This window comes from Chelon labrosus, assembly GCF_963514085.1.
Source record: "Chelon labrosus genome assembly, chromosome: 17".
Lineage (NCBI taxonomy): Eukaryota > Metazoa > Chordata > Actinopteri > Mugiliformes > Mugilidae > Chelon > Chelon labrosus.
The window spans coordinates 4,709,442-4,725,188 of record NC_140350.1 but is presented as its reverse complement, the minus strand read 5'-3'; the positions used below and the strand labels follow the sequence as shown (position 1 = coordinate 4,725,188).

The window sequence follows — 15,747 nt, the reverse complement described above, 5'->3', positions numbered from 1 at the left end:
CAGCCTTGTCTGAAGAACAAACTGAAAGTGGAACAATGGAAGTACATCATGTGGAAGTGCTACAAGATAAAATACCTAATGGAATAAATATTTAAAAAACCTAAATTATATTGTGCCTGCATCAAGCTGTACACTAAAAACTGTGATCCTGGTTATTTGATCAGCTCTGCTATTACTGACCAGAACAACTTTAGCTTGGAAGGACATTATTTGAATTCTTATAATGATTGCTGGTTCTTTAAAAAGCCTCCCAAACGATCTTTAAAGCCTCAGTGGTCTACAGCAGACAGAGCGCAACCTCAAGTCTCAAAGTGACAGTAATGAGACACAGCTCAGTGCTCAAAGATGACTTCAACTGACCAGACTAGCTAAGAGCAGGGCATGAGCACACCCTTATCACCACTGATGAAGTCTGATCATGAGCTCGCACACACACTCCACTTCCCTTCGCTTATGCACTCGCTTCATTATATTAAGTTTTTGCCAGAATCAAAACCCAACTGATACTTGGAGAAAATAAAAGAAGTTCAATCAATTTTGTTTATAATGAATATTATAGGCAAACTAATTATACTTCCTGTAATAAAGAGTTACGTTCAATATCCAAAAGCAAATTCGCTGATCTGATTGTTTCAGGAAGCTGCATATATATGAACAGTAATGTCTGGGTTATTATTAGAAGACATGCTCCACCCAGAGGTTCAGCAAGAAACATGCACCTTTTATTTACTCAGTACCTCCGCTTTCTTTACAGCAAAAAGACGAGGCTTTGGGATGAAGCCTGCAGGAGGAGCCAAGGGATCCGTCTTTGGGACAGGGATGAATCCTGGAGGTCTTGCCAAGGGATTCTGTTTTGGGGGAATTGGGCTCGATTTTTTGGCAGGGATGAAACCAGGTGGAGGGGTCAGCGGATTCTGTTTGGGAGCAGGAATGAAACCAGCAGGCGGGGCCAAAGGGTCTGGTTTTGGTGGAGGAATGAAACCGGTTGGAGGAGTGAGGGGGTTGGGCTTTGGTGATGCAGGATTTGGAGCTGTTACAGCGGGCGCAGATGCAGCTTCTTCTGGTTTTTCCACAGTAGGTTTCTCCTCCTCTTCCTCCATCTTTCCTCCATCCTCTTCTTGCTTCAAGTCTTCTTTCACATCTTCCTTGCGGTCTTGGGTGCGGGTGCGAGGCCGGTGTTCTTTGGTTCTGCCTCTGCCCATTAGACTGGCCAGGCCCATGGATATATCGTCCTTGTCCCCCCCAGTAGCTCTGGCTTTACTGGGGACCGAGGCGGGAGCAGGAGCAGAAACAGAGGGCTGGTTCTGCTCTTCCATCCCAGCAGGAACCACCCGTCTAACAACTCTTCTAACAACCCTCATCACCTTTTTGCCGCTCTGCTCCTCCCCTGGATTGTCTGGACCTCCCATAGCAACGTTACTACCGGACTCTTCAGCTGATGTAGCAGTTGGCTGTGGGCGGCTTCCTGTGTCTTGATCGGGTTTAGTGTCTGCCTGAGGCTGACTACTATCTACATCAGGCTGAATATAAACAAAGCAAGGTAGAAAACAGTGTAGATTATTCTCATGGCTGGCACCGATAAACTGTCAAAGATATCAGCTACAGGTTCTGAGCTGCAGGATTATTCTGAAATGGATTTCTATACATTGTGCATCTAATCTAGTATATGCCATCATATATGCCATTTATTTCAGCATATTAATTAAATTAACCTTTAAGCTTAAAATAAATAAATAAAAAAAATCACTGACTCCCATGTTGTGCATGATTAGGTTTCATTCAAACATTAACCCTGAGGAGTGTTTGAGCATTAGTTGCTCTATGAAGCAATGTTTTGTTTGCAGCAAGCACATGCACAAGGCATCCACATCCTGCTATTGCTGGCACGCAATAAAAGACAGTTAGTGGCAGCATAAGAGCTAATGTGGGTTTGAACTATTCATGATTTAAAATAATACAAAAACTGGAAGGAATTGTCCTAAGCACGTTTGTTAGGCTTTTTAGGATACAGACAATGCATTTCGGTGGAAAAAATGAAAGTGAACACAAAACGAGAGCTCTTCAGGACACCTTTAGGGTGATGTCTTTGAGTCTGATTACAATCCAAATGTCTGTCATTAGACCTCTGTTAGTTTTAAAATGTTAATTTATCATTGTTCACTTGTGGACTGAAAGTGGACACAATTAGAGATAGTTCATTAAGACAATTAACTGTGAGAAAATGTTATTAAACTCATGCTGAAACCGTGTTCTCTACTCACTGCTGATCCTGAGAATACTAAACATCAACTTGAGCCCCATCAACCTGCACTTTATTTTCAACATGCGTCAGCTAAGCAGTGGTCTAAATTAGACTTTTGACTAACAAGAAATCACAGAAATGATTAGTAACCAAGTCTGTTTCAGCACACAAATACACAAAAACTGCCCCAAACCATGCAGCTGAAAAATCACTTACATTTGGTTTGTTCTCAACTTTAACCTACACAAGAGGAAGCAACACAAATAAAATCAAACCACACATTTAAATCAAAGTGTTTCTCTCTTAACAAAAAAGAATATTTAACAAATTTAATGAGCAACAAGAAGCACATGTGAACTGAAAGGTATAAAACACAGAACCAAGACTTCCCTTTTGCTCCCAGAAAGAAAAGCGTGATTTGTACGCCATGGTGATAGGCCAGAAGTCATGGATTAAGCTGGACGATGTGGAGAATAAATATATGGAATGATGAGGGAGAAAAGAAGAGAATGCCACAGAGAGGAGGATGTACTGTGCTGAGTGATGAAGAATGGGAATTTGGACGAGAACAGTGGAATACTGTGAATTTGTATTCTGGTCATACACCAACGAAGCAGTGGGACCATGCAGCACTGAGGATAGAACACATAGACAACATGATGAAATGAAAGGTTGGCTTTCGTCAAACTGTAAGACACAAGTGGAAAACATGAACATAAAGATCTAACAAGACATACACACTGCACAGGAACACAAGTCTGTACTCCCAGTTATGTGTTTTAGTGTTATTTATTGTATGTGGTCATCGCTCTCAGTTACTATGTATAAAGAAGTTCCCTTTACTTCAATAACTACACTCAAATGGCTACATACAAAAATGGACATCTGTTCCTTTCGCAGGAGTGACACAAAATCAGTCAGGAAACCAATGACTTGCACACTACAGAAATAGGCATTGCCAACAAGAAAACACACTGAGAAGCCAGGCATATAATTGATAAATCGACCAAATGAATGAGTCAAACATTCTTGAAACTTTCACACTTTGACATCACTACATTTAGTGAACACAAACAGATGCTACTCAATTTAAACAAAAACTGTTACCTATTTAGAACAACACAGCAAAAAGTAGTTGCACACCAACATGTTTCACCATCTCTGGCTGTGTTTCATCAGAGTCCACTCCTATAAATAGTTTCAGCAGCAAAGAGGCCATTCTGAGACGCCAGCAGAGCCCTAATGGAACTGCTAAGCAGAGCATGTACACCCTGAGCCGATCTCTCTACTCGCCACACACACAAAGTACACCAGAGGCCTGAGCCCATTACCTTCTCTCTGGGCCTGGTTAACCTTCCAATCTTCACTCTGTCACAAGAGGAGTGCAGTCAGGGCCAAGGTAGGGTAAGACCTGGGTCTGCTAAGACCGCACACTCACTAGCCCTGAGAGAGAGAGAGAAAGGGGGCAACCACAAGGGTGGGGTTACAGTCAACCCAGCACAGTAAAGCTGTGGCCTGAGGAGTGAAGGGGGCTAATCTGAGGGGGGCCGGGCAGAGAGATAGAAAAGCGACAGCTGCTGAAACACAGAGGGGCTATAAATAGAATTTGCACAACTACATCAACTGCCACTGCCACCTTTCCCTGCCACTCTCCTACCCTGGTGACAGAGAATCAGACAAGGAGTGTCCCTCGTGAGGTGCCATACCGATATACACCAATCAGGCACAATGTTATGACTACCTTCCTAATATTCTGTAGGTCTCCCTTGTGCCTCCAAAACAATTGTGACTCATCAGAGAAAGGACATGGTGTCCTGTGATGTCTGGCAACAGAATGTTGCAGTGGGGGCTTCGGGGGAGGGGCCTCTGTGGACCAGACTTGTGCTGTACTAGTGCATTCCACAGATACTTGATCAGTTTAGGATCTAGTGAATTTGGAGGCCAGGTCAACACCTTGAGCTGTTTTTCATGTTTTTGGAGTTGCTCCTAAACTGTTTTTGTGTGTGTGCCTGTGTCAGGCTCAACATAGATTAACGTTGCACTGAAAAGTATATGCATACAGGTGGATCTGTTCACTGAAGATATAGCTCTTTAACATGTGTGAAAGGCATGTTCTTCACTGTGCCTTTTACACCACAAGAGGGAGCTGTAAACCAATGCATTGATTTCGATACTTCACAGAAAGCTACGCTTGGGCACACTACTGACCTAAATTCAAGACTTTTCCATTGTTCGATGGCAAACCATAATAAGAGTGTAACAGTGCAGAAACCACAAATAACATCCATTTCATGTTGAGCTATACTAAATGAGATACAATTTATATAGGGTTATTTATAGAATAACCCTAACAATCCAAACTACATTCTTGATATCCTAAAACAAAAGATCTTTTGAAACGGTGTTGTTGTAAAACCAGTTTGGTAAAAACAGTAAAGGTTGAGTTGCCTGGTGGAAGGCATTCAGCTTGCAGGTGCCATGGAGCGAATCAAACAAGGGAAACACGGAAATGAAGCAACAGGCTTGACTGGGCAGGGATGAGCTAATCCAATCTCGTCACATTCTTTCCCTATTCATAGACTGAAACAGTTTCAGTTATCAAATGACCAGTTAGTTAAGTACAGGGTATAAAATGATAGCGATTGTTTCATTTGAGCTACACTGTCTAGTATACAGAAGTTTACTGTAACGTCAACTAATGTGGAAAAAGTAGAGCCTCCCTGTAAAAGTCTCTGAACGGTTATAGAGAGATTTCTTTCTCATGCTCAGCTCACGTTTGCAAGATCTAGTCAAACACACAGCCTGCCTGGTCTATCTAGCACAGACTGCTAATCCCCAGAGTCTGTTACTGGGACACAGCAATGTGTCGACTGTTTGTCTACACGTGGTTGGTATAGACCAAAGATTAAGGACTCTATACACCATAGTCCCGGATGACTCTGACCCAGTTAAATCCTTCCATACTATGAAATCTGCTTGAGTCATGTTATAAATTGTGAGTTCATTGAATACCATATTCTTATAATTCTAAACAACCTGCACATTATATAAAACAATCTTGAAGCATCGACCCTTTTTAGTTGTTTCATTATAAATTAAAATTTGACTTTCCTGAGAGAAGCCAAATAAAAAATCAATCAGAAATCCCTTGAGACATTTGTCCTGTATCCATGTCTTTTTAAACTCGGAGCAGAAATGAATCAGGGGTCATCACTCTCTCAAAAATTCCAGCATGTGACCCAGAATTTAATCAGTAACAGCAGATAGGCCTTAAAATCAGAACTTCCTTCTGAAAGTAGGCCACGGGAACAAGTAAGAGAAGCAACATTATTTTCAGGTGGGATCTCACATGTAGCAGCAAGCTACTATGGTCTCATTTACCTTCTAATTAAACTAATCGCACACTGCATTTGCCAGTTGATTTACACTGAACACAAGCTTATCTGTCATAACATTCAAAATATAATTTAATTTTCTCATAGCGACACCAATAAAAGTATATAAAACAAATAATAATGCTCAGTATGACTGCTCTCACTCACACCTGTTAAGATAAAGGTGCGTCTGACAAGTTTTTGCCATTTAGTGACAGTGACACACCCAAGAATGTCAAGTATCTTTCTTGAAATGTCAAGCTGTAGTCAAGAGAGTCGAGCTTGTGTCCTTGTTTGTGCCCTGCCACGAATCTATCATTGAACAACAGCTTCATCCTATAGAGAACTCCACCTCTTTCTAATCCACGACCGCGCTAATACGCTCTACAGTAGCATCTAAAGCACTGGAAATGGAGATGATGTAATTTAAATGAACAGCTTGGAGAGGAGATTAGACCATGTGCTAATTTTCAAACAGCTCCAAACTGCCCCTGGATTGCAGAAAGATAGAAAATGCAAGGGATAAGAGATAAGTGACACAGGGATATTAAATGAAACATTTGGTTCGGTAACATCAGGTCAGCCATGGGCCACATGGAGGCTCTCAGTTTTATTAAATGTAAAATGAGCTCCAGAAACTACAGTACATAATGAAAATATTCAACCAAAAAGGAGGAAGGGTTTTTTTTGTTTGCTTTTTGCAGAAATATAGTCGATAACCTTTAATTGATTTTCAAAGAATTTACTGCCTAGAGACTATATGTCTATGCCAACTCTGCCAAGACATATTGTTCTGTTTGTGCAGAACATTACAGTGAAGTTGGCATTTGACGTTTCGGATATAAAATGCCATCACTTTAACGCATTTGTGGGAAATCTTGACAGAAGTAAAGAAGGCATTCCTGAGTTATTGGCAAAATTGTGCTTTGTGAGTGACCTTTGACCTCTGACCCCCCAAAATGTAATCAGTGTTTATCCTTGAGTCTAAGTGAATGTTTGCACCAAATTTCAAGAAATCCCCTTGTGGCTCAAGGACAGATGGACATACAAACCTATGGAGAAATGTACAAATTTCAACAAATTACAATATTTAGCAAGACAGCCAAACAGATTAAGGTACACAGAATTTTAGGGGCATTCAACGTTAGTTCAACAGACATCAGAGCCAACTTTTTAAGAATCATCTGTAATTACATCACTGACCCTCACTTGATAAAGTCTGAACAAAAACAATAAGCAGATGGACCTACTTCCACAGTATGCACCTGCTCATATGCAGTGCAGCATGCCTGTCCTATATAACCTGAACAGATCTATGGTGTGAGAACTTATTTTAGATCCCCAGGATAAATCAATGTTCCAAATGTTCCCACCCAGACTGATTTCAATTGATTTTAGCGTTTTTCATCATTCTTCAAAACCTTACACATTAAAACCAAAACTGAAATACCAGCTAAAGTTAAGAGAGCAGATATGAAAAGCTGAAATGTATATCGATAAACTCTGAGATCAAATGTCTGTAACACTGTATGCATTATAAGTACAATCATCTTTGTCTGTTTGAGTGAGTCAGAATAAATCAGATTCCATCTGAATGAGACCTCTATAGCCAGTACGCATGATGAAGAACTTACAGTGACTCAGGAGAGAAAGTGGACAAATCTTGACAGCTCCTTTTATGTTTTGTACAACAGCAGCAGTCCCCCAGGGGACAAAAGGTACTCAGCAGTGCATACATGAAATTGTTTAATTTGGATGCAGAATAAACACGTAAATTTCTTCCTCCCTCTTGAGAAGGAATCTACTACTGACCTTTGAACAGCAGTTATGCAAGTCTTTTAAAACACATTTAATTTGGTGAGATCTTTTTTTTTCCTGGCAGCTGGACAGATTTGTGTGTAAAGGTGAGGGGCATTTTAATAAAACAAACTATCTGAAACTATTGTAATCAGAATCTATACAACAAAAAGAAAAAGAAAAAAACAACAGACAGCAGAGTGCGGGAGAGCAGGTGTTAAGTCGATACCAATCCTGAGCTGTTTTTGTGCGGTAACAGGCTTATCATTATTGTATTCTCACTGCAGTCACAAAGATCCGCGCTGGTTGCTCGGCAACATCACAGTAATGACAGGACTCCACAAAGTCAGTGCACCTAAAAACCAGGCTAGCCACTTCTCCAGGCTTCCAGTTTGTATGCTAAGCTAAGCTAACCATCTCTAGGCTCAGCATTATAACAGACCTCATCTTGTATTGTACTCATGTCAAATAAAATAAAAAATGTCCAAAAAAGACGCATTCAACGTGATGTTCAAGCTTCACATATGGTGCTCAATTGTGTTGCAGAGCTCTCAATCTAGAATCCAGATCTTATTATAACAAGCTATAAATAGTGCTGTAGGTTCTGGGTCAGTCTCACATGCACTTTTTCTGCTTTTTCAAAGGGCCTGTCTCATAATGATCATCAAGATTAGTTGAATGTAGGACAAAGCAGGACAGGGAGACGCGCATCTCCTCTAGAGGAGTAAATGAACCCAGTCTGTGGCTGTGTACGCATTCATGCCCACAGTTCCATCTGATGTAACTCCTGAAAGAATGGTGACAACCCCCTTTATTACACAAAACACACGTATTAGTCAGTAGGTCAGCCCTATTGTCATTTCATACTGTATGATTCGGAATCAATTTGATCTTGACAACTGGCCCAATCTGGCGCTGTCAAAAGGCATCTATTTTAATGACTGAAGCAGCTGTCTCATTGTTTTATGTCATGTATCACACAACACACTATACCTTGAGTAAGGCTGTTTAATTGGCAAAAATGTTTCCTTCATTCCCTAAAATTCAGTGATAGCTAGCAGTATTCCACTGTTTTTGATTTTAAAATAAATTTGCACCACTCTGACATTTTATTTCCATGTATCCTTAAGAATAATAATAATAAGAAAACCTTTATTTGTCCCACAATGGGGAAACAGCAGCGCCCAACAGCATTATTGATGCACCTTGAATGACCACCATCTAAATCACTACTGCTACAAATTCAAACAACAAAAGATTGAAATTCAGGTGTTTGTTGTGCCAGCTAATAAAGAGTTTAACTTGATGCTCTTCTACTTGTTGCACATGATTATCCGAGTGAAAAGAACTGAATGGGCAGCCAGCCAAGTCTTACAAGACCATATGGCCATGGGCCGCAGCGGCGTTTGGGCCGTTGTTTCCTTCAGCGTCCTATTGTTTGGTGTCAAAGGACTGGAGGGGGAGGGAGGGGGATTATATGTACACCAGAACACATTCTCTCTTTCAAAACACACACACATAGACACTCCCCCATACGTACAAGCACAAAATCACATTACCAGCATCATTGAAGTTCCACCCATAATCCAGACATCTTTAATCCACTATGTGTGGATGCGAAACCTCATACTTAGGAGAAAGAAATAACAAAATAAGAAATAAAAATGTTGTCTTTTTCTAGTGATTCTAGGAGGTGATCCGCAATTATACATGTATTTAAAACACAACTCCAGAAGCACCAGAACATAAACTCTGTTTAAATGCAAATAAGGAGAATTATTTCCAAATATTCCAATAAGCAAAATAAAATCATAGCCAAAAAAAATGAATTTTGTGATGCAGGTACCTTTTGGTATGAAGAGACAAAGAATAAAAGTGGATTTTTTAGTGAGTTACACAGTTATTCACAGGGTAGACGAGGCATGATTCAACAGTACTACTTACATCAAAGGCTTCTTTGTGCAGGCCTTGAGTGGTCCTCAGCCAGCTGCGGTTCAACTCACTCAGCTCCAAAATCGTCTGCACCTTAAGTCGGACCAACTCCCCAGACTTGCGAATCATCTCAACTATTTCATCCCTGCTTTTGTTCTCCACATTGATCCCATTGATTTCCACTAGTCTGTCTCCTGGCACCAGGCCCAGAGCCCGGTCCTTGGTCCCAGCCCCTGGTTCGGCGAAGTGTACCACACGCCGACACACTCCTCCATCGGGCTTCCTGTCTAGCATGGTGGTCCTCCGCAAAGAGAAGCCAAAATCCCCAGTGTTGCGCCTCTGTACCTCAAGTTCTCTTGGGTCTGGTATTGGTGGAGCAACAAGCATAGGCAACTGTAGGTCTGCACCAGGGAACGTCTTCTCAACCAACTCAGGAATGTCAACCACAGTTGGATTGGGACAGGGCTTTGAAATAGATGTATTCCATTTCTGCCCAGGAAGGGTTGAAGCTTCCAAAGCGACGTCCCCTTTACTGCTCTGGGAAAAACTGACTTGCTTCTTGTCCACTACTGAATTCAGCTTGGCCAGTTCCCCAAACTTGGCTGCTCTCTCCTTTACAGAGTTGCGATGATGTTCCAGTTCATTCCCCTTCGCATCTTCTCCAGCGGAACCTCCACTTATTTGGCCCTGCTCCTGGGTGTTGTGATGGTGCTCAGCCTCCAGGTCTGACAGGGACAGCTCTGTGTTGCTGGCCACCTTGATTGGAATAGGGCTAGAGATCTCCAGCTTGCTCCTAGAGTTCCTCTTGGAGCTCCCTCGATGCAGGTGGAAGAAGCCTCTACGAATGCTCATCTCTTCTAGGCTCTTTAACTCCGCCTGGGACATTCGTTCTTTCTTATCCTTCTTGTCTTTCTTTTCCTTCTTGCCCAAGTCCTTCTCCTTCTCCTTGTCTTTCTTGATTAAATGAAACATGCTTGAACTTTTTTGTTATTTACCAATGTGATTTGAGAAACTGTTTCACATATGCTAGTAGGAGATGGTCTCATGAAAGAAGCTGAAAGCATCTATGGGCACAGACACCTTGTAATGTCATCTGTAGGGAAGAGGTACAGAAAAACAGAAAATGAAAACTTTAACACATGATGGAATACAACAGCTTACTGTCTCTTGACCGAGAAATATGCCGATTGTTAACCAATCTTGTCTAATACCATGCGTCTGTAATGGAATATACATTGTTTATACAAATATCTATGCAAAATATCTATCTTTGGTTGAGCCATAATTTGCTTACTTATATATTACTATATTTTGCTTTTTTATTTACAATGCTGATCTTAAGTTACAAGGTTTTGATTAAGTTCTTATGTCGGAATCAGCATTTATCTGCAGATCTTAGGGTTGGAAAACAGGTAGTGCATGTTACCGTGTCATGACATTTCTCCTCTGCTTGCACTCGTCATCATTACATCACCTTACATTTAAAGTGTCAATACACAAATCTGTTGACAATCACAAGAAAGGTTCATACGGTGTCGGCTTCATGTGCTGTAATAGATTTGGCATCATCTATGCCTTCTCTAGAGTCTCAACAAACGAACTAGCCAACAAATATGTAGCCCACTATAGACTTGGAGTTCATTCTCCCAGTCACACACACTGACACATCTGTGCCACATTACACCTGAAGGTGCCCTACATACTGAGAGGCTACTCAAATGTTCAGAATACAGTGATGGAGAACAAGGTTCTCCAATCAAACAGAATGCACACACAGCCAGCAACCCTGCTTTGTTATTGACATCACATAAACACTCAATTCGCACCTAATCCACACCTAATCACATCTCCTAGGGTCAGACAGGCAGTGAAATACACGACAGCAACTACAACGACATTACAGCATTTTACAGTTTGCTGAATGCACTTTTGTTATAGAGAATGCGAGTTGTGAATAGCTTTGCTTAACTTACTGTACACTCAACTAGGTTGTCGCTACGACAAGTCCTCGGCTTGGCTTTAATGCTCTCCCTTTAAGCTGCTTTGCCCTCATTCTCTAGCACCGGTGCCTTTCAGTGTAAAAAAAAATGTCATTCATAAAAATAAAAAAATAAAAATAACAGAGAGTAGACGCTGTCAGAAGGTATGATAATTACCTACCCGGAACTGGTCACCGTTCCTGCCATACTAGAAGTTTTCGGCATTTTCTTCTTTGGAATTGACAGCAGGTGCGAGTACTTGTGCTGCCTTCAAATGCATGCCGTCGCCTCCGACTTCCGATTGCTGTGGTGGGATGGCAACACACACGCAGGCAAACTCAACGCGTCTTTGTGATTTTAATTTAAAAACCAATGCGTTTTACTTTTACAAAGTGCTACAGCAGAAGTATGAACCATGATTAAATCAACTCTTTCAAAAGAAGCTTGATAATATGTATATACATTTGTATGAAAACGAAGCCTTAAACTAAAGTATTCTGTGTTTTCATTGTCAAGAAGTAAAATACAATACATCTTTAAATGTCACAAGGTGTGCTAAATTTAGCCTTGGACAACAGTATTAGGGGCCTACATGCATAAACGGCTCGAAATTTCCTAATTCCAACAGCACCCAAAGGCGGCGCCAGTGTACACTGGGCAGCAGTGACCCCTCCTGGTCTTTTGGTTTACTAGAAACAATGAGGCTGTACAGAGTAACTTCACAAGACTCAAACATGCCAAAATGTCCAAAGATTTGTTTAAACATCGTTGAGACTGTTAATTCTCAAGTGTTAATTCTATAAAAGATTAAATGTAATTCTTTGTGTTCTTTTGTTTGATGCTACTAGCACCGGATGGTGTCTCCCAAGTTTTTACATTTTCTGAAACTTGGATGTACTATTAAAACTGTCTAATACACGCTCTTCAAAACTTGATATCGTATTAGCTGCCAAGCTGGACAGCAAGAGCATTGTTTAGTTATTTCTGGCCGCGACAGAGAAAATCTAAATGTTCTGTTACGGCACATGCAGCGTACAAGTTACACTCCACCTACTTTACATACATTTGGTTTCTAGCTTCACAATTTAAGGACAAAACAATGAGAATTAGACCAACATGCAGAGTTTTAAACCAAATCAGAATAAGAGGCCTTGTGCATTTTTTTTTAACAGGCCAATCACTGTATGTAAGAAGGTCACAGTTAGGCTTCAAACATCATGGTCAGGTGATGTTTGAACATCATCTGGCCATTTACAAAGGATACTTTATGGCCATTGTTGCATAGCATTGAGTAGAGGTATCAATAAACTGCAGAAAATACACTGACACAATTTCAAAAAATGCTACACTACATTTTACATTGGTACTTGCCTCTAATGTATTTTAAATCAACTCAGAATCTTTTCCAAATCATTACATGCTCGTGTTAGTTAAGCAAACTTACACAACTGAAACTGTGTTGAGAAACAAACACACTGAATCTGTCACTGTTTCTCTCTGATACTTTATGAGTTGTCACAGACCTTTTAATAACTACTTTATAGCTTTCTTAAACAAACCAATTTTGGAATATTTTGGGATACACAACTGCAGTCAAATGTGAGAAAAAGAGAATGTACAAAAAATTTAAAGCCAAGATTTTTTGCCTCTTCCTATTTTGGCAATATTGTACAGTCTAGTTTTGGTGCGATCTTTGTCATCTGTATTCCTCTTCGAAGTGCACTCCAACGTAGAGTCTGTCTCAAAGGAGATGGCCTGGTTTGGCATGCCTCCGCTCCTGTCCAGGGACACCATAGAGGTGGTCTGCAGGACAACCCTTCCACTTAGAGAGTGTTTGAGCTCGAGCAACAGCGGGTTGCTGTCAGAATATAATTCCACCTGATGAATCCGGCCTCTGTCTGGCTCGCAGCATGTACAGCATGCCGAGAGTAGCACTCTGAATATGTAAATCCATCCCAAGTAATGCAGCTCCACAATGTTCAAGACGAAGCAGCCCAGACTGACACTGAACATGAAGTTGAGAAAGATGGTCTTCTCCGTTGCTCGAGACACAAAGCAGTCGGTTCTGTTCGGACAGGGGTAGGTCTCACAGCGAAACAGGTGGGGAACTTCAAATCCAAACAGGTAATACTGCCCAATGAGGAAGATTATCTCCATGATGGAGCGCAGCAGAACATGTATGATGTAAATAAGGAGTACTTGACTGGAGAGTTGGGTTGGATCCTTTCCTACCTCATTCGTTTGCTCTTCCAGCTGGCTCTTCTCCTCACACTCGCCTTCGTGTGAGCTCCAGTTCTCATTGTTATAGGTGGTGTCATAATGACTGCCGGCTTCCAGCGCTGCCTCTTTTTCTGCTCCTACATGACTGTCTCTTTCTGGCAAAGGCGACGACCTGGGTACCACTTCCACCTTCTTGACCTCCAAGTTTTCATTCTTGGTAATTTTTTGCAAGACATAGATGATGTAGAAAATAGAAGGCGTGGAGACGAGAACAATCTGAAAGACCCAAAAGCGCAAGTGTGAGACAGGAGCAAACGTGTCATAGCAGACATTGTTGCACCCAGGTTGTAGGGTGTTGCAGGTGAACTTGGACTGCTCATCGCTGTAGACAGCGTCCCCCACCAGGGCCACGAGCAATATGCGGAAGATGAGCAACATTGTCAGCCATATCTTTCCAATAACTGTGGAGTGGTTCTGCACTTCTGTTAGGAAGCGGCCAAGAATGGACCAGTCCCCCATTTCTGTTGACACAAAAGAAATAGGTTAAACACTATTTAGTCAGGCAGAATGCGTTTGAATAGGTTGCTCTTAACACCCTATGCTGGCATTATGAGACATGGAAAACAAGAAGTCATAAGACGCACACGTTCAAATATTAAGTGGATTTAAACACTGGCCTGGAAATCCTCCATAACAGTAAAAAGAAAAACCATGAAATATCAGTGTCATAATCAGTGTGTCACAGACTAGTATGACATTCAGTAAAATTGTTTTACAGGGATCTTTCAGATGGACAAATTCCTTTTTTTGCCTTTTTTTATATAAGCTTTCAATTAAGAGAAGTACCAGTACCATCTAATATTCACAAAAAGATCAGTTACATTCAAGGAGAAACCTTTTAAAATTGTCATGTTTATAAATTTATTGTCAGATGAACACATAAGCTAAGCACATTATGAACTACCAATGATTACTGGAGAAACTGATCAGCAAATCGTCTCGTTAGCAAGTAAAATGTGCAAACGGCATAATCAGCTTCTGTTACATTCATTCTTTTCTACTGCCCTGGAGGAACTTACCTTTGGAGAATCTGAGTCTTCCTTATCCAAAGCAGGGAAATATCAGAGGAAGCAATCCGCATAACTGAATTTTCAAGAGCAGCCTGTTGCTGGACGTTATCGTGTCTTTTGAGCTGGATAAGGGAAGAATGGGCTGACCACACATATTCCCCAACTCTAACTGAAACGTTCATTGCACTGTATGTGAATAAAGGCTTTCAATGTACAGTGGGACAAAGATTGAAATGTACAATGGGGGCACCTTCGCTGAGCGGCCATTCACCAACGAGCAGAGAGTTCAAAGAACATACTGGAAAGAGTGTGCACAATACTGATTCATGCTCGGATCCGTACACACTTAGCGCTCAAACGGAAGTCTCGTTTAGCAGGAGATGTTAATACTTTGATATGTGAGGGCAATTTATTGAAGAGTCCCGACTGCATACTAAATCAGATCTCATCATTTTTGATGGTGGTTTGAAGAATTAATTGTAACTTTTCACTTTTTTAAACTTTTGTTGTCTGTTGCTGCCATCTAAGTTAAATGGCATTGCTTTTATTGGCACGTAAGTTGTTATCTTCATGTAGCACACTTACTAATTTGGCTATTTTTTAGATGAATACGTTCATTTATTAGTATCATGTTGTTGTTTTACAGCAAATGTGGAATGAGAAAAGGACAAATGGAGTGATAACTCTGGCTGAACTTTAATAAATGATGCAGCAACACCAAACAATGATAAGTGTCTTGTTATTTGAGCTTGAAGGACACCCCTGGGTTATTATGAAGGTCATCTGGCATCACCCTCTGTTCTTGTAACTCCAGAGGCTCTGTAGTTTTTTTTTTCTTGGCTTGCTTTGAAGTATCATTTGACCACAGAGAGGAATCTTGTATTCCAGATATCGTCTGCCTTAATCAACTAAGAATTACTACGCTACAATGGAGCAGTCATTAGTCCACTCAACTGATATTGGCTAAAAATAGAGCACATCTTGTTTTCAATAATCAAATGACTAAACTACGGATAAATACAACTTCTGTGTTACATATGCAAAGTACCAGGATAATACAATGAGGCTATTATTGCTCACCTATGTAGCCATGACAGTTACCATCCTCTCTGATGGTGTAGTCTCCTATATGT

At 40.9% G+C, this 15,747-nt stretch overlaps 3 protein-coding genes across 3 annotated transcripts in view; all 3 read right to left on the bottom strand.

Annotated features, from left to right (window-relative positions):
* The window catches only part of LOC311502643 (unconventional myosin-XVIIIa-like), a 55,751-nt gene extending 45,201 nt beyond the window's left edge, over nucleotides 1-10,550 (bottom strand). Inside the window, exon 1 of the mRNA XM_084564968.1 lies at nucleotides 9,358-10,550. Within this exon, the coding sequence (XP_084421094.1) occupies nucleotides 9,358-10,317 (960 nt within the window). The 5' untranslated portion in view covers nucleotides 10,318-10,550. The remainder of the gene's footprint in view (nucleotides 1-9,357) is intronic.
* Nucleotides 584-2,671, bottom strand: LOC311502644 (uncharacterized protein; the record flags this gene model as incomplete). The annotated part of the gene is made up of 3 exons (XM_084564969.1): nucleotides 584-1,520; nucleotides 2,459-2,482; nucleotides 2,633-2,671. 3 exons carry the CDS (start codon nucleotides 2,669-2,671, stop codon nucleotides 723-725), a joined length of 861 nt encoding a protein of 286 aa, XP_084421095.1. The 3' UTR covers nucleotides 584-722.
* Nucleotides 10,551-12,950: 2,400 nt separating the features above from the next.
* Nucleotides 12,951-14,536, bottom strand: LOC311502345 (gap junction delta-2 protein; the record flags this gene model as incomplete). The annotated part of the gene is made up of 1 exon (XM_084564530.1): nucleotides 12,951-14,536. The coding sequence occupies exon 1, from the start codon at nucleotides 14,061-14,063 to the stop codon at nucleotides 12,951-12,953; it is 1,113 nt and encodes a 370-aa protein (XP_084420656.1). The 5' UTR covers nucleotides 14,064-14,536.
* Between the last annotated feature and the right edge of the window lie 1,211 nt (nucleotides 14,537-15,747).